This window comes from Eumetopias jubatus, unplaced genomic scaffold (assembly GCF_037043125.1).
Source record: "Eumetopias jubatus isolate StellerSeaLion01/CBP00866 unplaced genomic scaffold, mEumJub1_p1.0 scaffold_17, whole genome shotgun sequence".
Lineage (NCBI taxonomy): Eukaryota > Metazoa > Chordata > Mammalia > Carnivora > Otariidae > Eumetopias > Eumetopias jubatus.
The window spans coordinates 28,857,407-28,876,282 of record NW_028274823.1 but is presented as its reverse complement, the minus strand read 5'-3'; the positions used below and the strand labels follow the sequence as shown (position 1 = coordinate 28,876,282).

At 57.2% G+C, this 18,876-nt stretch overlaps 1 protein-coding gene across 1 annotated transcript; it reads right to left on the bottom strand.

Annotated features, from left to right (window-relative positions):
- Positions 1 to 660: 660 nt before the first annotated feature.
- PDZD7 (PDZ domain containing 7) lies at positions 661 to 18,590 on the bottom strand. The gene is made up of 17 exons (XM_088019882.1): positions 18,368 to 18,590; positions 13,420 to 13,560; positions 12,913 to 13,087; positions 12,185 to 12,361; positions 11,805 to 11,952; positions 10,561 to 10,621; positions 9,747 to 10,148; positions 9,045 to 9,242; positions 7,563 to 7,622; positions 7,194 to 7,244; positions 6,436 to 6,611; positions 3,215 to 3,306; positions 3,004 to 3,095; positions 2,776 to 2,847; positions 1,696 to 2,307; positions 1,282 to 1,382; positions 661 to 876 (listed from the first exon to the last, which is right to left on the bottom strand). Exons 1-17 carry the CDS (start codon positions 18,588 to 18,590, stop codon positions 661 to 663), a joined length of 2,997 nt encoding a protein of 998 aa, XP_087876008.1.
- Between the last annotated feature and the right edge of the window lie 286 nt (positions 18,591 to 18,876).

The following is an 18,876-nucleotide window of genomic DNA, read 5'->3' as shown; positions in this document are numbered from 1 at the left end:
GATGGGGGAAGGACAAATCCAGTAGAAAGTGTGAGGTCCTAGTGGACCACGACATCCTGTCCCTTGCACAGAACACTGCCTGGGGCTGGGGGATGGGTGCAGTGATCCTTCAGGGCCCTATTGAGAGCCCATGTCCCTCAGTGCTTGGGGCATTAAAGGGGACATCATGAGAAAGTGCCCACCAATCCCAAGCTCCAGACCTTGGCTTTCTCCCAACCTCTCCCTGCCCTGGGAGGTTGGGGGCAGTGAGCGGGTGACACAGGCTACCCAGGAGCACCTTGTCCTTGACACCAAGTTTATCTGGAAAGGGCAGAGCCTTAGTGATAGCTGGAGAGGGAAGAAAGTGGTGACCTTTGGGAGGAGGCAAGTCAAGCAAGAGGGGGAGGTTCCTAAGTCCTGAGGAGGTTAGTAGCTGAGGTCTGGGAGATAGCAGGAGAGTCCTGGGAGTCAGTGGGAGGATCTGAAGTCAGTGGGAAGAGTCATAGCATAGGTGAGGAGAGTCTGGGGTTAGTATCAGGGGTCTGGAGGGCTAGAGAAGGGACTGGGCTGTCGGTCTGATGGAGGAGCCTGGCGTGGGTGGGAGGAGTCTGGATATTGGTGGGCAGAACATTAATGGGAGGTTCTGGGAGGCAGTGGGAGGGAAGGAGTACCATCAAGGGGTCAGCGGGCAGAGGAGTGGTCAGCAGGAAGGCGCTGATTGGTGGGGGCTGACAAGTCAGGGGGTAAGGGTAGTGGACTGGTCCCGGGGACCCTGACCACAAGCTCCATGGGCTCCCGAGCCTTGTTTCGATAGGCTCGGCGGATGGTATCTACTGCTCGCTGGTGGGTCACCTGCTCCAGGCTCTCTCCATCCACTGCCACGAGCTCGAAGCCAGCCTGGGATGGGGGTGGGAAAATCACAGCCCTCCCTTCTCAGGTCCTCCCACCACCCAACCTCTCACCTCCACCACCTAGGACGCTCCTCCTCATCTGGGTGGAGGGGATGGACAATGGGACTTTTGTGCCTGGAGCTGTGGGGGGCAGGGTGAGGCACAGACAATGGCCCTTTGTCCCTCGGGGCTAGGGGGTGGAACATGATGGGCCACCCTCAGGCCCAGGCTGCATGAGGGGCAAATTTCTCCCTAACCTTGTTCATCTTGCAGGCCTGACCCCCCAGCACCCAAGCCTCCTCCCAGGACCTGGTCTAAACCTGTCTGGCTGGAAGATGAGCATGTTCCGGCCCCACCCCCACCAGAATTCAGCTCTGGACCTCGGGAGTGGGCTTGGGTACTCTTCACCCACCTGCAGGGCCCCACTGAGGAAGGCAGCCCCCCCAGGAAAGATCTTTTCTATCTTCACCATGGGCTGCACCTTGGACTCAATGCCCCCAGAAATGCTGATGCCTAGTGAGAGAAAAGCACTGGATGAGCATGCAGCCACACCCCTCAACCCAGAGCTCCCAGAAGAAACCCAGCACCCCAACACCAAGTCCAGGCCCCGACTTCTCCCAAAACCCCAGATTCTGTTCCTACTCGGTCCTCGACTCCAAAAATCCTCTAGTTCCCACCCCCTCCAATCTAGAACCTCCCAAACAGACCCCCATATCCAAATCTTTTCCTAAGCCCAAGCCCCCTAGTTGTACCCCAAAACCAAGCCCAGAAACCTCACCCACACCCAAGAGCCCCACCTGCCAGGCCTAGTCCCACCTGCACTCACCCAAGGACTGCTTCATCTTGGACAGCGTGACTGTCCTCAGCTCCCCGCCAGGGGCCTTCTTGGCTGCCTCCCTGGCTGTCCCGCCAGTTCCATTCTCGGAGGGGCCTTCACGGCCCCCCGCCTTGGCTGCCTGCTCATCCACAGGTCGTGGCAGAGGGGGCCTGGCCTTCCGAGGCTTGTGGTAGCGCCCATTGGCCATGCTGGGGGTGGGGACAGGCGCTGGGGATGGGGAGCGCCTGCGTCCGGGGGACTTGCCTCGACCCCGGCTGTAGCTGTGGCTCTGGGCAGGGCCCTGGCTCTGGCTCTGGCTCTGGCTCTGGCTCTGACCCTGCCGAGGGTCCTCTGGGGTCAGGGGTTCTGTCAGCAGCCAGTTAGGCCTTGGGGGCCGGGGAGTGACAGGGGGTGGCTGGGGAGGGGGTGTGCAGGAGCTTCGGTGTGGGGCAAAGGCGTCTACTGGCACGTCTTGGAGAGGGGGGATCCCTTTATGAGGGTGGAGGGGAGCAGAGGCACCCAGGGAGAGCTGGAGGCCCCCCAGCCGCTCCCTCAGCTCCCCATCGTCTTCCTCCTCTGAGAAGCCATTCACAGGCAGCAGGTAGAAACCTCCACGTCTGTCTGGGGAAGGGGGCCAAGGTCAGGCTGCCCCTCCTCACCAGTCGTTGCCTTTGTCGGTGCAGGGCCCATGAGACCCAAGCTTGGGTTTGCTCAGGCCCTCTGGCGGCTGTACCCGCCGTGAGCGACTCTACCTGGGTTCCAAGGTGACACAGAACTTTAAAGATTTCTATGGCAATACGTGTCTTAGTAAAAATATGACTCGCACACCAAACTGGTAATTTCTCAGAGATTATTGCATAGAATGAGAGTAGATTTAAAAAGTGAGTGGGTTTAAAAACCAATTATTGAGTAAATGATACTACGACTGGTGAGTGGATGTGATAAACGTGGCTCCGGTGGACAAGGATTTCCTTCAGGGAACCAGCCGGCCTTCTGAAGCCATGACACCCTGTGTGGGGGGCAGGGACGGAGGGCCCGTTCTCCCTTCCCCAGTGTGGCCCCTCCCCCGGCTCCGGGACTCTGACTGACCAGGCACAGGTGTGACGAGGTGACGCTTGGGTGGTGTGTCCTGCCGGGCTGGTCGCAAGGCAGGAGGCCGTACTACTGGGAGAGGAGATCCCGTCAGAGGCGGGGCCCCTGCCGGGCTCCCTGATGGACCCAGCTGAAGGCCATCTCTGCCCCCTCTCCCCCGGGAGGCCCCATTCCCATCCCCACCTGGGGCTCAGGATCTACACAGTCCTACCCCCAGCTGCTGACCTGCCCGGCTCTTAAGGGCCTCAAAAGCCTCCAGCTCCACGGGCGTCACCATGCTGTCGAAGCGGCCGAGGTCGGTGGGGGCCACCACGCTCCTGGGGGAGGGCGAGAGATAGGGGGTGGGCAGGGGAACAGTTCTGGGGGTGACAGTGGGGAGGAGTTCTCAGAGGTCCCCTTTCTGCCCCCCAAGCCCTCCCCACAGCCCCCACCCCACCTGATGTCCCTCAGTAGCAGCAGCTTCGCGGGCCTGTCCAGAATGGCCAGCAGGGGCCTGACGAGGTCCTCCACGCCGCCCTCGTGCACATACTGCGGAGAGAGGCGCCACGGGTCACACAGCGGCGAGGACATCCAGAGCTGGGGGCGGGGGGCTGCTTGGGCATGTGCGGTTGCCCGCAAACACCACGTTTAGGAAAGCTTCTCCGCATCCCCAGGCTGTCCCCGGGATGGGTGGAAGTTAGTGACTAGGGGAAAGCCTGCAGTTTTCGTAACAGACCTGTAACAGCCCGGTAGCAGCGTCTGTAAGCCTTTTACGGATGGTCTCTCGTTTAGCAACCCTGAGCGATGACGTGCATTATTCTCGTTTTACAAATGAGGAAACTGAGGCTCAGAGAGAAGGACTTTGGCCAAGGCCACACAGATAAGGAAGTGTGAAGAGGGATTGGAACCTGAGAAGTCTGGCTCTTGCGTGCTCTGGTGCCGGAAAAGGGTGTGCAGGGAGCCGACTTTCCTCCCCGCCCCCACCTCCCAGGCAGAAGGAAGGAATTGGAGCCAAACGCTAGGCTGTGGGCCTGGCGGGCCCAGCATATGTCTGCACAGAGACCTACCAATTAGGCTTTGTTCAGCGCTGGAATGGGGGACTTTGGGGAAGGGGTGGCTCGACAGAAACCTCTCCAGTCAGTCCCCAGGGGCATGGAGGCCCTTCTGCCTGGCACTGCCCAGATGCCACCAGCCACACCCCACCCACGCCGACAAACTGGTAAACTGAACACTGGGAGCCACCCTATTTGGATAGCACACCGACCCCTGGTGGTGAAATGGAGATACATACAATCACATGGTGATTCAGGGATACACACACACACACACACACACACACACACACACACACACACACACACAAACACACACACCCCATCCTGGACAGGAATAGACACAGAGACACAGCAAGCTCTGGTGGCCAGAGTGAGACATTCGTAAATATCGGGAAATAAAATATAAACTATGAGGCCCTAAACCACACACAGTTACAGGGACGCACACACACACACACACGTGTCCAAAATACACCCCCTTCTGTCTGGAGCGAGAGATCTATAATTGCACAGAATTAGTCGCATATGTACACATTTCAAGGCTGCAAACCCGCATGTAGCACCTACTAAGTGCCACGCCCTGTACTGGGCAGTGGGGGCACAATGAAGAAGACCCTGTTCCAGATCCTTCAGAAGTCAGTCTAGTGGGAAACGAGGGGCAGAGAGAGCCACGTGCCCCAGGGAATGACAAACCCCCGGCAGCGGGACAGAGGGAGTCTCAGAGGAGCGCGCGAAGACCGGAATCAGCTTCTTGGAGGCGGCGACATTTACACTGACCCCTCTTGGTATGTTTGTTTCGTTTACATTTACTCTTAGGCATAAATGCAGTCAACAGCATGAATATTGGGAGGAAAGTGCTCCAGGGGTGGGGTGGGATAGTGGGTAGACAGAAGTTCAGCTTGACCGTGGGGTACAAGAAGGGCCTCCATGTAGGCTGCATAGGTGGGGACTCCAGTGTGAGTGGTGCCCCAGAGTTGTGCGGCTCATCGCCTGTATAACCCTGGGCAGTGACCAGCAGAAAATGACCATGTGGTGATGTGGCGACTACGGGAGAGCTGAGGTTAGTGGCTGGGGGAGTCAAAGCAGGGAAGGCCTTGAATGTGAGCATAAGAAACTTGTACTCTGTTCCGCCAAAGGTAAGAGATTGCACGAGGGCTTGAGGAGTGTAAAGTGATCCAAGGGGGGCTTTCTAAAGCCTGGTCTCGTGGCGGTGGAGAGATGGCTCAGAGGAGAGGGAAGGGAGGCCTGGGATTTGAGGCCACACATCTGAGTCACTAGGGGAGATTTACCAATCATCCCGGCCAGAGCTCCACCACAGAGGGTGTGATCTCTTGGTGCGGGTGAGGTGGGGGTCAGGATTGGCCGGTATGCAGGTTTTGTGGGGGTGCCGTCCCAGGTGGTCCCGGCTTGGACAGGGTGGGAGGAACAGAGGGCTGATGGAAAAGGAGCCGACCCAAGAAACGGGCACAGCGCGCCACCTAATGGCCAGAGCCTAGAGTTGCAAGCTCACGGGGACCCCACTTAGCACTCAGAGTTGAGCATGATGACACAGAGTTTAGCCCAAAGGCCCTTAGCTGCCCCCCAACATGCACCCCATCTGCAGCTCTGCTGTCAACCAGGCCTTGGTAAAGGGATGCATGAATCACTGTGCCTCAGTCTCCAGGTGATACACACATGCCTTATGTAGACACACACAGGTTGATCACACAGATGACACAAACCTATGCACCCCACAGACACACAAATGTACACATCACACAAACAACACAGCCCCACCCCGACCAGGCTGAGGGCATGGGGGGATCACAAACGACTTCCTGGAGCCCCTCAGCTTGTCCTTGCATGCGAGCTCACATGTGCAGTGACGCCAGCACCCCACGGGGACCCCAGCACAGGAACCCTGGGGGCTCTGAGGCGGGAGGAGAGCAGAGGGCCTTCCCACCCCCCTGGAGGATCAGACCCCAGACCTGTGCCTCCCACAACCTCCCCAACATCCAGGCCACAAGGACTCCCTCACATCTAACTTGTGCCCCACCCTGGAGCCCTACTTCCTGTTTGAAGTAGAAGGAAACAGAACAACAGTGCAGACATTGGGGGAGGCTTGGGGGGTGTGGGGGCTGACAAAGGATTACTTACTCAGGTAACAGGGGAAGGGGCCTGGCATGAGGCCGGGCCTGGGGGCTGACTCAGGGGGTCAGGGGAGAAGGCTGGGGTTTAGAGGAGAGCTCAGGCAGTGACCGCAGAGACTCATGTGGCCCCACTCATCACCTGTCCGGCTCCTTCTCTCCTTAGCTGAAACATCATCTCCTCAAGGAGGCCCTCCTAGACCACACCACCTAATTTGTACCTCTTGGGTTATTTTCTCCTATTCTTTTCTTTCACAGCATTTCACACAATTTGCCGCTATGGGTGTTTAGGTTCTAGTTATTGTATGTCCCTCTCCTGTCTGTGAGCTCAGTGTGTGTGTGTGTGTGTGACAGGAACAGGAGTGACTTCCGCTTTTCCCAACCTCTGGCCTCAGGGCCTCAAGCCCAGATACTGACCAGAGACAGTGGCCTGAATGAATGAGGGGCTGGGTGACTGGGTGACAACGTGCTGGAGTTGGGGCAGGCTGGAAGCTCACCCGGGAGCAGTGACGGGTGACTGCCAGCACCTCGTCGTCAGTCAGCAGCCGTCGGGCCAAGTCCTGAATAAGGGGCCGTTGGCTCTCCCAGGCTTGCACCTGCTCATCCATGTTGGGCAGCTGGCTGGAGGGGCTCCTGGACCTAGCAGAGAGCAGGGTCGGGCCCCTCTCCCGCTCTGCAGGGAAGGAGCAAAGGCATATGATGAAGGAGCCAGGAGCCATCAGGGGAGGAGGCAGGGGCTTCTCTCAATGGGGTCAGACCCCAGAACAGGTCAGCTGAGAGGCCTAGGTGCCACTGACAGAATCCCAGCCTAACCCAGAATCTCCCCACCAACATCTCCCATAGCAATCTGCCCAACAAGGAAACTCCAATCCAGACCCTTTGGCCCCCAACACAGACCCCCTATACTGGGCTGTTCCTTAATGGTGTCCTAGCCCAGGGCCCCCTGGGCCCCCCAAACATTCACTGTCATAGTACTCAATGGGGTCCTGGCACAGGCTCCCTCACCTCCCCAAAATCTGTCTTTGGGAGCCCCATTGAGTACCCAGTCCTCAAAAATGCGCCCCAGTATCTGTCTGCAGCCCTGTCTCTCCTGGTAAGCTTAGTCCAATTCTTTTCCCTGCCCCCAATTTGCACCCAATCCCCCATGCATGACCCCAACTGAGTTTAGCCCAAAGACCCTTAGCTGCCCCTCAACATGCACCCCATCTGCAGCTCTGCTGTCAACCAGGCCTTGCTAAAGAGATGCATGAATTACCGCGTCTCAGTCTCCAGGTGACAAACTTCTGCACAGGCCCCACTGCCCCTGCTATGAAGAAGAAAGGCTCAGCTGCAGGCCCTGGCTCCCAGTCTGAACATGGGGCTTGGGAGGGCTCAGGGATGGCTGGATCACTAGCTGGAATGAAGAGTTTAGGCTGGAGGGAGGTGGAATGGAGAGGCAAGAGGCCAGGCCACGAAGGTCTTGTAAGGCCATGCCCAACTAGGGACTTCATTCATAGGCAGTGGGGAGCCAGTGAAGGTTTTGGATCAAGAGAGGGTGCAGTGTGAGTTCTGCTTGGGGAGATTCATTTAGAAGCAAACATATGGAGGGAGGAACCCCAAGAACGAAGCTTGGGGGAACACCTACCTTCAGGGGACAGAGAAAAAAAGAGGAGCCTTTGGAGGAGAGAGAGGAGTGGCCAGAGGGATAGAATGAGCATCAGGTGAGAGCAGGGCCCTGGGGCCTGTGGAAAAAAGAGGTGGGTTGAGGAAATGGGGCTGACCTGGCCTAAGCTGAAGAGATTGTCTCTCCCATGGGACTCTCACCTTGGCCCCCCAGAAGGGGCAGGGTCAAGCTCCTCATCCTCTGGTCATTTTTGCCTACCCAACATCCCCTCTCCCCCTGCAAACAGCACCCCAATTTCACCTGGGGCTCTCCATTCTCAGTCCATGGGCTCCAGAGTGGGCCCATGACCCAGGCTGGCCCAGGAAGGCACCACTGGCCTTTCCCGGGCACAGCCATCTGTTGGGCATGTGACCCAGCTGGGCCAGTGAGAGCCTGGAACTTCAGCTGGAACTCTTGAAGAAGCTCTCCTGTCCCTGGGTTGCTAAGCGAGAGGGGCCATCTTCCCTCTGGGTGGGCAAAGCCTGCATGATAATGAAGCCAACCCAGGGGAAAGGGAAACTAAAGACGAAGGGGGCAGGTGTCTGATGAGATTGTTCAAACCTTTAGACACACTCAAATCAGTAGCTGAGCCAAGGAGTGTTTTTTAAAGCTAATTTGAATTGGGTTTCTGTTACGTGCAACCCTGAGAGTCTTAACTCATCCACTCTTGGTCCAGTCTTGGAGCCTCACCTGAGAGACGAGAGGCCTCTCTGAGGGTCCATAGGAAGCCCCTGACATAAGTGAAGCCTGCCCAGGCCTTTCTGCTTGGGCCCTGATCTAGAACTGGCCTTACTCAGGGATGGTGCTAGAACTGCGTAGGGCCTGTGGAGCTCTGGCCAGGGGAGGTGAAGCCAAATGTTCCAGGAGAGGAGTGCCCTACCCACCTCAGCACCAGCACAGAGATCTGACCCAAGCCCTTCAACTTCCTTGCTAGGCTGTGGCTCTATCAGTTTTCCTTTCTGTAAAGTGGGGTATGAGACACTTTAACGATGACCACTACATTTTCTGAGTACCTTCTGTATGCCAATGTCCTTAAGTGATTTACATACATCCATTCACTTATTCCTCACCATTCCTTTTTTTTTTTTTAAAGATTTTATTCATTTATTTGAGAGAGAGAATGAGATAGATAGAGAGAGCACAAGAGGGGGGAGTCAGAGGGAGGAGCAGACTCCCCGCTGAGCAGGGAGCCCGATGCGGGACTCGATCCCGGGACTCCAGGATCATGACCTGAGCCGAAGGCAGTCGCTTAACCAACTGAGCCACCCACCCAGGCTCCTTATTCCTCACCATTCCTAAAGAAACAGGTATCATTACTCTCACTTTACTCACGAGGAAACAGGCTTATGGGGGCAAGTGGTTCCTCCCAGCCAGTAAAAGGCAGTGTGGGATTTAAACCCAGAGCCGCTGGATGCCAAAGTGGGCTGTACCTCCTTCCTCCCTGTCTCATTGGCCGGTGCTTACCTTTCTCCACGTCTAGGCGAGGGCAGGGCTTGGCTGGGCTCCCTCCGTCCAGCGTCCAGGCCTCTCTGTGCCCGTGCCCTGCCAGCCACCCCTGCCGCCCGCCCTTGAAGAAGAGGTTCATCAGTGTCTTGGAGCGCTGCAGGGCCCCCTTTTCCCTGGAGGACCCCAACTTCTCCTTCTTCCGCTGCTTCTTCTCCTCTGCAGACATGAGGGAGCACCCGGGGGGTTAGAGCAGTTGGCAAAGGGAAGGCCGAGGGGGAGAGGGGTGTCAGGAGGGCCAGAGAGGAGGGCCAGTAAGGGGCAGATAGGACCTCTAGCCTTGTGGGGAGGTGGGGGTGGAGATAGGTGGGCTTCTTCCTTTGACTTTCCACCTCTCCCCCGCCCACAGCGCCAGCTCGGTGAGGACCCTCCAAGAGGGCCGGGGTGTGTGTGTCTGTGTGTGTGTGTAGGGTGGTGGGGATGGATTAGGGCTGGTGTGGGGCCCAAAGCCGACAGGAGCTGGGACTGGATCTGAGGGTAGGTTTGGGGCCCAGGGCCAGTTTAAAATGGGGCCCAGAGCAGCGTCTGAGTGCATTATGGGGCTGGAACGGAGGCCGAGTCAAGGCCTAGAGCCAAGGGAGGTTTGGGGCCCAGGACTGGGCGTGAGGCAGGTGTTGGACCCGGAGCTTTGGAGAGAACATCGGCCGCCCCTTCCCTACATACCCCACAAGGTCAGGTGGCTCTGGGACCTCGTGATGGGGGGCCGGGGTCGGCTCAGGGCCAGCAGCAGAGCAGTCTTAGGGGACTCGGAGAGCACAGAATCCAGGCGGCGGGCAGGCCGGGGGCCGTCGGAGCGGATGGCTGTGTCCCTGAGGATGACGGTGGGCCTCACGCTGCACCAGGTCTCCACGCGGCCGCCCACGTCCGGCTCCGTCTGCATGGCTGTGTCCGCCCGCCCCCAGCCTGGACCCTGACTGCACGGCTCCTCAGGCCCCAGGCCGACGTCTAGGCGCTGGGAGGGCAGGGAGCCCTCGGCCGAGCTGCAGGGGGCGCTGGAGGCATAGGAGGAGCCGCTCGAGCTGCTCTCCGAGGCGGGGGACAGCTGCCGCAGTGCCCCGTTGCTCACTGCAGGCAGTGGGGAAGGCAGGGGCATCTCAGGGGAAGGCCACTGGCTTCAGGGCCCTGCCAGGGTCGCACACCACCTTGGGTGTGGGGGTGGGTGAGTGTCAGCTAGCAGCCAAGGCTGGAAGCGGGGGGCTCTGGGGAACCAGCTGCTCAGCAGTCCTGCCACTGACTTGTTGAGAGACCTTAGGCAAGTCACTTCTCCTCCACTCACCGCCCTGCCTCCCGACCCCGGGACTCCAGAGCCAAGGGGAGCTGGGAACTGAACCTGCAGCTTCTCAGAGGGGAAATTGCTCTGGGCGGTGGGGAAGTCCCAAGCAGGTGTTGCCTCTCCTGCCCCATTATTCCTCAGAGGCTCCCACGCACCCTCGGGCCTCAGCCCTTTCCCTCCAATGCAGGGGCCTGAGCCACTTACATCGGTCCAGCCAGCAGTACTCAGAAACCATCTCTTTGTAGGCAGGGTACCGGCCAGTCTCCTGGGAAGAGTGTGGCGGGCACAGGAGGGTGGGGGGGGGAGTAGGTGAGAAGGGGGAGGGACGGGACAAGAGTAAACTTTTCAACCCCATCTCTCTCCTCCAAGTTCATCACGCTCGAGACAAATGGGCCGCTTTATGTCGGAACTTGCCAAATTCCTCTACACCTCAGGGCCTTGCACTTGCTGCTCCTTCTGTCTGGATTCTCTTCCTTCCACTCACCTCCTGGCTAGCTCCTTCTCCCTCTTCAGGTGTCACCTCCCCAGGGAGACCTGCCCCGACCCCCGGGGCTAAAAGGGCCTTCCTAAATTACCCCTCCCAACTCTCTGTTAATTTCCTTACGGCGTTTGTCAGTCAGCGTGCACCCTGTTTGTCTGTCTCCCCCCCACCCCCACCCCGGAGCAGACACCTCATCTGTCTTGTAGCCCCAGCACCCGGCATAGGCATTGTCACGTAGGACATACTCAAAAATGTTGAATGAATGAACGAGGGGCAGAGTGGGAGAGAGGAGGGGTGTTCGGGGTCATGCGAGAGGAAGGAAAGGGAGAAACGGGATGGGGGGATTATGGGATGGGAAATCAAGGGGGCAGAAGCAGGGGAATGGTGGAGGAGGCCCTGAAGGACGAGGGGGGTGAAGGGTTGGGAAGGGAGGAGAGCGGAGCCGGGGCCGGGAGTGGGTCCTAGCGGAGAGCGAGCCGTCACCTCCCCTGCAGCCAGAGTGAGAAGGACCTGATCCTCAGGCAAGTGTGAGACCCACATGAATCATGAATGCAGGTGCCTCCCCTGAAATCCGATCTCTGGCCTCAGCCTAGCCGCCCTTGCCCTGTGCCCAGGTCCTGCCCAAAGCCGCAGCTACCGCCCCACCCTCAGGGCGGGACGTTTTCTCCTTTCAACCCTGGGCCTCTGTCACTCATCCGAAGGGGCACTGCCCTGGGTGTCTGGGCAGCAGGACTGGAAGCAGGCCCTACTACTAGCCAGCCGAGGAAGGGACCGTGGTTCCTGAGTGACTCTGCCTCTCTCAGCCTCAGTTTTTTCTTCTGTGAACTAGGGATGAGCACAATGCCTGCCCTCTCAAATGGCTGTGGAAAAGTCATAAGTTGTAGGGCAATGGGCATTAAACTCTAGAGAGGTCTGGGAAGTTTCTCCTATAGTCTGGCCTCTCCCTGACACCCACAGTCCTGCCCACCTTGATAGTCAACATGATGTGCGTTTGGCCCTTCAGCACCTCCACGGCCTGGCTGTGGCTGATGTCGTCGAACCTGACACCGTTGGCCGCCAGGACCTGGTCCCCCACCTTGATGCCATTCTCTTCAGCCAGCCCACCATGATCCACTCTGGGGTCAGACAGGAGGCAGTCTGAGAGGCCACCTGGCCTGCCCTCCCTCACCCTAGACCAGACTCTTCCCTCGGATACAGGGATGCCCCAGCCAAACTCCTTGACCCTCCTCCTGGAGCCCCCACCCCTCTCCAGACCCCACCCCTGACCTAGGCCCTCCTTTGGACATGTAGTTGGCTGAGGCTCACTTGCTGACCCGTCCCCATCGCACGCCCGGCCCCAGCCCTCACTTGGACACATAGATGCCCAGGCCAAACTCCTTGCCCCCGCGGATGTTGAAGCCCAGACAGAAGTCATCTGACGTGGTGTACAGGTGGACGATGCGCCGCACCCCGTCCTCCGAGCCGCTGTCGGATGGCGTCGAGCTACACTTCTCCACTACCAGCCGCCGATTCACCACATCCACCCTGGGACAACAGCAAGGGGCCGTCAGTCTGGGCCCTGCCACCCCGTCCACTACCACCCACCCCCTTTCCTCCCAGCATCTCGGACAACTGCACAGGTAAGGGGAGGTTGCCTTGGGGGACTCCCCAGTCCTGAGACCTTCTGTGGGATGTAGACTTCATCAAATTTGGGAAACCACCCCAATCTCCTCTTTTTATGGAGCGGCTCCATTGGGCCAGGACCCATTTCGAATCCCCACAGGAACCCTGAGGGAGAGGTGCTGTTACTATGCCCAGGCTCCCAGGAGCAGCATCTTTGGGGACAGGGCCGCCGGCGTCTGGGATAGAGTTGGGAGGAGAGCTGGGAGAGAGACATGGCCTTCTTTCATTTCAATGTCAGGTCTTAGGATTGCTGTGCTTCCAGCGCCAAGGGGACAGAGAGAGCAGAAGCCATACATAGCTGAGTCTCATGCAGAGCCCTGTGCCCTCAGCGTCTCCTGCCGTGGGCTAGAAGGGGTAGATGGGGGGGGTAGACGGGGTGGGGCAAGGTCAGGGCCGGGACCAGGCGTTCTCACCACGTGGTCTTCTCCTTGGAGAATTTGATGCCCGGCACGCGGCCCATGCGCCTCACCATCATGTGCAGGCGGCTGCTGCCCGTCAGCACTTTCACGGCACTGCCCATGGTGGTGCTCTCCAGGCTCAGCCCATTCGCCTCCGTGATCTTGTCCCCCACGCACAGGCCAGCCCGCTCTGCGCCAGGGGAGGGGGCCGGCTGCCATGGGCCCCTTGGGACAAGGCCCCCCGGGGCAAAGCTAAGCCTTCCCCACTACACAAGGCCCCCTGGGGTAAAACTTCTTCCACGAGACTGGGGATCCCCAGGTGAGGTCTCGGTATTCCTTATTAGACTAGGGACTTGTCCATGAGCCCACTCTACCCTGGGAGGGGGCCTCATTTCCCCATTGGATCAGGCCCTCCAAAGCTGAGGACCCTTGCCTGCCATCGTTGATAATAGGCCCCCAGAGCCCCAGCAAGGTGGGGGCTCCTCTCCTAAGCCAGCACCCACTCCTGGGGGCCCTGCTCACCTGCACTGCTCCCCTCCTCCACCTTGCTGACGAAGATGCCCAGGCCATGCTCAGAGCCACCCCGCACACTGAAACCCAGTCTCCCGGCTGGGCTCTTCTCCACCCGGACAGCATGGATGATGTCGCTTTCATCACTGTTGGCTGTGTGGGGGTGGGGGTGGGGAGGGACACAGGCATGACTCCCATGTCCATTCTGGGCACAGAAGGCCCCTGGGTTTCCCAGTTTGGGTTAGGTTGCTCGGCACATATACCTGAGGCCCTATGGCCTAAGGGCAGCCGATTTCTGAGTTCCCTGTTGGGGATTTTGAGAGTATGGGTCAGCAAGAGAGTATGGGAACAGGCAGGGCAGCACTCCACATTACAAGATGTTGTTCTCCTTCCCTTATTATATAGGGGTGTGTGTGTGTGTGTGTGTGTGTGTGTGTGTGTGTGTGTGTGTGTGTGTATGTTTCTAATACTTACTAAGCTTCTCATGCCCACAGGCCTGGGATAGGACAAATTCCTAAAAACCCTGCCACTCTGAGGGTCAGATGGATAGAAAATAGTTTCAAGATTCCATTCTATAGGGCATAGTTGAGCAAGTTTGGGCTCTTCAGCTTGAGCAGAAAGGAGTATGCTTGCTCTATCTTCAAACAGTCAAAGAGCTATTCTGTGAAAGGCATTAGATGTTCTTGTCTGTGTAACCCAGAGGGCAGAACCAAGCCCACATAGTGGAGTTAGATGGAGGCCAATTTAGTAAGGAAAAACTTTCTAAAACCTTCAGCCGTCGGACAATGGAATGAGGTTTCCGGGAGACATAGTGAGTTCCCCATCTTTGGTGGCATACAAGCCGGCACTTGATAAATCCCTGTCTGGGATATTGTGGAAGGATCTCTGAGGCCCCTTCTATCTCTTAGACTCTGTGATTCTGGAGGTAAGGGCTCTAGGAGCTACTTGACTATATGAGGAGAGAAAACCCAAAACACCACTCTGCTACAGTATATGCCCAGAGCCCAGAGTGGTCCTCTCCATCAGTGCTGGGGAAAGTCAGAGAAGCAGGGTCCCTAGGAGCTGCAGCTGATAGGGAAGGTGTTTGGGAGGACAAGATGGGTAGAATTTCAATGGGTTGGAGCAGATAGGAAGGGCACTGATGAGGAAGGGGAGAGAGTGAGCAAGGCTCTGAGATGGGTCCTTGAGAAGGCCTTTGGTTAGAAAAGTTAAGAAGACTGGAGAGAGAAGCTGGGTCCCAGGTGAGAAGGTGAGATTTCTTCTTGGACAAGGCTTACTCCAGAGATATTTGAGAGGGAGAAATCTCTCTCTCTCTCTCTCTCTCTCTCTCTCTCTCTCTCTCTCTCTCACACACACACACACACACTTCTGTTTGATCTAAGAGCAATCAGGTTACAGTGCATGACCAGAGCAGCTCAGGAAGAAATCTCCAAGGGCAGCCTGTGAGTAGGGATGGAGCAGGACAGAGTTGTGGGACATCCTGAGGCTTCCTGGCTGATTCTGTCTGTACACATCTCAACCCAGCCAACAAGTCTGTTGCTCTCCTGTCCCCCAAGCCTCTTTCTTCTCAGTCCTTCCCTGGGGCCTTCCTAGGGCCCTGGGCCAGGGAGATGCCGATCTGGGGTTTTGAGCATAGGAGCGTGGGGCCTCTGAGGATGGAAATTTTCTACCTCTACTGCCCTACCCCGGGCCACCAACCTCCCCCTCCAGAAGCTCACAGCCTCCTCACTGTCTCTCCACTTCCATTCTGCCTCCTTTAGGCCATTCTTTACACAGTGGCCAGAGTCAGCTTTTATAGTAGATCATGCCTGCTTATTAAAAACTTCAGTGCCTGCTCCTTCTTCTAGAAGGAACTCCACAGTCCCCTATGCCCAGTAAGACCCTCCGTGGGCTTTCCTCTGCCCATCTCTCTCCCTTCGCCTCTCACCGCCATCCCAGCCTCACTGAGCTTTGGCCACACTGACCTCTCTCCTTTTCCTCTCACGGGCTAATCATTTCAGTGTTCCCTCAATCTGTGATACTCTTGCCCAGACCTTCATAAAGCCAGCTCCCAATCTGCAGTCCCTCCTGGCTCAGACACCACTTTCTCTCAGAAGCCTTCCTGGACTACCCTCCCTGAAGTCCCTTCCCTCTTCCCAGGTGGCCTCTATTAGAGTGGTTCTCAAAGTGTGCCCCCCAGACCACCCGTGCAGCAACACTCAGGAACTTATTAAAAATGTGTATTCTTGGGGCGCCTGGGTGGCTCAGTTGGTTAAGCAACTGACTCTTGATTTCGGCTCAGGTCATGATCTTGGGGTCCTGGGATGGAGTCCTGCAGCGGGCTCTGAGCTCAGCGTGGAGTCTGCTTGTCCCTCTCCCTCTGCCCCTCCCCCTGCTCTCTCTCAAATAAATAAATCTTTTTGGAAAAAAGTGTATTCTTGGGGCACCTGGCTGGCTCAGTCGGTAGAGCATATGACTCTTGATTTCAGGGTTGTGAGTTTGAGCCCCACATTGGGTGTAGAGATTACTCAAAAATAAAATCTTAAAAAAAAAAAGTCTATAAAAAAATGTTATTCTTGGGCGTCACTGCAGATGTCCTGAATCAGAAGCTCTGGGTGTGGGACTCAGCAGCTTGTCTTTTTATAAGCCCCGCTGCCGCCAGGCAATTCTGATGTATTCCCACGTGTGCGAACCACTACTCTATTGTACCATCCAAATTAATACCTCCAGGATTCTTACCATCCTTTCTCATTATTGGCTTACTCACATATTATTTATTGTCTGTCTCCTTTAGCTAGATTGTAAGTTCAGTCATGGTAGGGACTTTGTAATTCTTTTCTGCCAATATATCTCCAGTATGTTGCACAGCACGTGATATCTGGCAAGGATTTTTTGAATAAGTAAAAGAATAAATGGATGAAGGAGAGTGAGGAGGAAGGTCTGGTTTGGATAAGAGAAGACATTTTCTCTGGGACCAGCTGAGTTTCAGGAGCTGGTGGGAAGTCATGGGGGTGATGTGGGTCCCAGTTTCTCCCTCCCCACTGGGTCTCCCTTATCAGTTCCTTTAGGCCTCTGGAATGGTCTAAATAGTAACAAGGGGGAGAGGTTCCAGGATGCGGCAAGTGGGGAGATATTTGTGCTCAGGCAGAGGGGAAGATTCTGGGCTCAGAGGCTCCCAGCCCAGACAGGGTAGAGGCCAGCTGGTGGAAGCCATGCCCTGGGCCTCCCCTTGCTAGGAGATGCTGCTCCCCTGGCTGCACTAGGGCTCTAGGGCGAAGCAGCAGGACAGAGCAATCCTGGAACTTCTTCTGCAAGAGGATCTTCAGAGGGAGCGTGTACAGAGCCATCGCATCATAGCTGGGGCATGGTCTCTGTGGCTGCGTGAGGGGGACGTATAAGTTCTTTTAATACAATGGGACCCAAAAGGGCCATGCCCCAGTGCCTTCCCTATCCTCTACCGTGTCTCCTAGCTCCTCTGAGGACTTCTGCTTCATGACCTGAATGACAGTGGTGACTCTCAGCAGTGCCCTGCTGCTCACCCAGGGGGGAGACCCAGCATGGTAGATGATGGGAGTGAGCATGCTGGGCCACTGGTTCAGGAAAGCCTGCTCCCTGAGCAACCCAGCGGCCTGGGGAGGGGACCTGAGATGCCCAGCTGGGTCAGAGGGGAGGAGCAGGGTCTGAAAAGTCCACTCTGGGATCCAGCCAGGGGAGTTCTGCTGGCTGAGAAACAGAATGGGAACTGGAGATATTTATGGCATCTGGCCCACAGAAAGCCCAGCCCCAGGGGGGGCGCCCACTCCCCCCGCCCCCCACTGGCACTCAAGGTCCTGCCTTGCTCACTGGCTCTTTGTCGCCTCACACCTGTCACTGCAGCCAAGCTGTCTCCTAATTGCACTCCGCCCCCCCCCACCCTGTGTTCTTGGTTTCCACTTCCAGCCTTGTCTGGGATACCTCCACCCCAGCACCAGCTGTTCTCATTGCTCTGTCTCGAAGCGCTACTACACTGTAAGTTTCTGGACGATGAAGATTGACCCTCCTTTTTCTCCAGGCCCCTGCAGGACCTAACCAGGGCTGGTATAGAACAGGTGTGCAATGTAACAGTATTAAACAACAATATAAGATCAGGTAGCCCCCTCCTTCAGGGCCCAGGCCTGGGGCTCCCTTCCTGACCCTCAACCCTCCTTCTTTCCCTCCCTCTTTGGAACATTTGCTACTCTACCTCTTTCCTTTCTTCTGCATCTGAAACCTTTTTTAAAAAAATATTTATTTAGGGGCGCCTGGGTGGCTCAGTTGGTTGGGCAACTGCCTTCGGCTCAGGTCATGATCCTGGGGTCCCGGGATCGAGCCCCACATCGGGCTCCCTGCTCGGCGGGGAGTCTGCTTCTCCCTCTGACCCTCCCCCTCTCATGCTCTCTCTTTCACATAAATAAATAAAATCTTTAAAAAATATATTTATTTACTTATTGTAAGTAATCTCTACACCCAGTGTGGGGTTTGTCTCATGACCTGAGCCAGGCACCCCTGCACCTGAAGGCTTTAATTCTGTCTCCCCAACTGGGCACTGACTCTTCACAGCCCAGCACAGAGCTGGTCACACAACGGGTTGGTTGATGGAGTATATCCTTCTCCATCCTGCTCCCCCCAACCAGCAGGGCAGACACAAAGGGAATGGAGAAAGACAGAGTCCATAGGACGGAGAAGCCAATTGGATACCCTGACTTGCTTGGCTTGGGGGCTAGCATATCACACACACCTGTCCCTGCCTCCATACTCCTATCTCCCACCTCAGAGCTCTCTACAGTCCTGCAACCCTAAAGCATTGGCCTGAACAGGAGGAAAGGGCTGATGAGGGGGAGCTATGGCAAAACAGGGGCCCTCCATGCCCCACAGCCCCAAGACTCCCATCTCTCGAGTTCCTCCTCCCAGCTGGCCCTACCCCCACCCTTAGCGCCAGGCCTAAGCTGGGCCCCGCCCCCACCTTCGATGGGGGAGTTGATGAGGATGACGCGGCCCATGGGTGAGGAGGCTCGGATTCCGCGGGGGGGCCCGTTCAGCAGCCGCTGCTGCTTCTTCAGCAGGTATCGCATTGCGGAGCCCGAGTCGCTGCCCAGGTGGCCGCGGGAGGAGAGGGAGCTCAGAGAGCCCGAGCTGAGTTGTCTGAGGCCCAGTGGGTCGAAGCCCACCGCAAAACCCTGCGCCATCGAGCTAGCCTGGGGCGGCTCCCTACAAGTCCAGAAGGAACCTGCTAGCCCTTGCGAAAAGGGCCCCGCGTGCTCCGGGCTCCATGAGCCTTCTGGGCGGAACTGGGGTCTCAGTGACTGGGAGCCCCCACCTCTGCAGATTCTCAGGAGTGTGCGCTCCGGGCCTGTGGATGGAGAGCAGGGGTTGGGACAAGGGTGTAAATGCTGCCCTGCTGCCCCCCAGGACTTCCACCCCCGCCCTGATTTGAAACCCTGTCCTCCCTTGCCTTAGGCCCCTCACCTCTCC

Bases quoted from the DNA above. Each gene is read 5' to 3' on its own strand.
- PDZD7 (XM_088019882.1), bottom strand. From the start codon at position 18,590: ATGGCGCAGGGTTTTGCGGTGGGCTTCGACCCACTGGGCCTCAGACAA. The intron at 10,622-11,804 runs GTGGGCAGGACT...CACTCTTCCCAG, and splicing joins ACATCATGTTGACTATCAAG to GAGACTGGCCGGTACCCTGC. The intron at 9,243-9,746 runs GTATGTAGGGAA...TCATGTCTGCAG, and splicing joins GAGCCACCTGACCTTGTGGG to AGGAGAAGAAGCAGCGGAAG.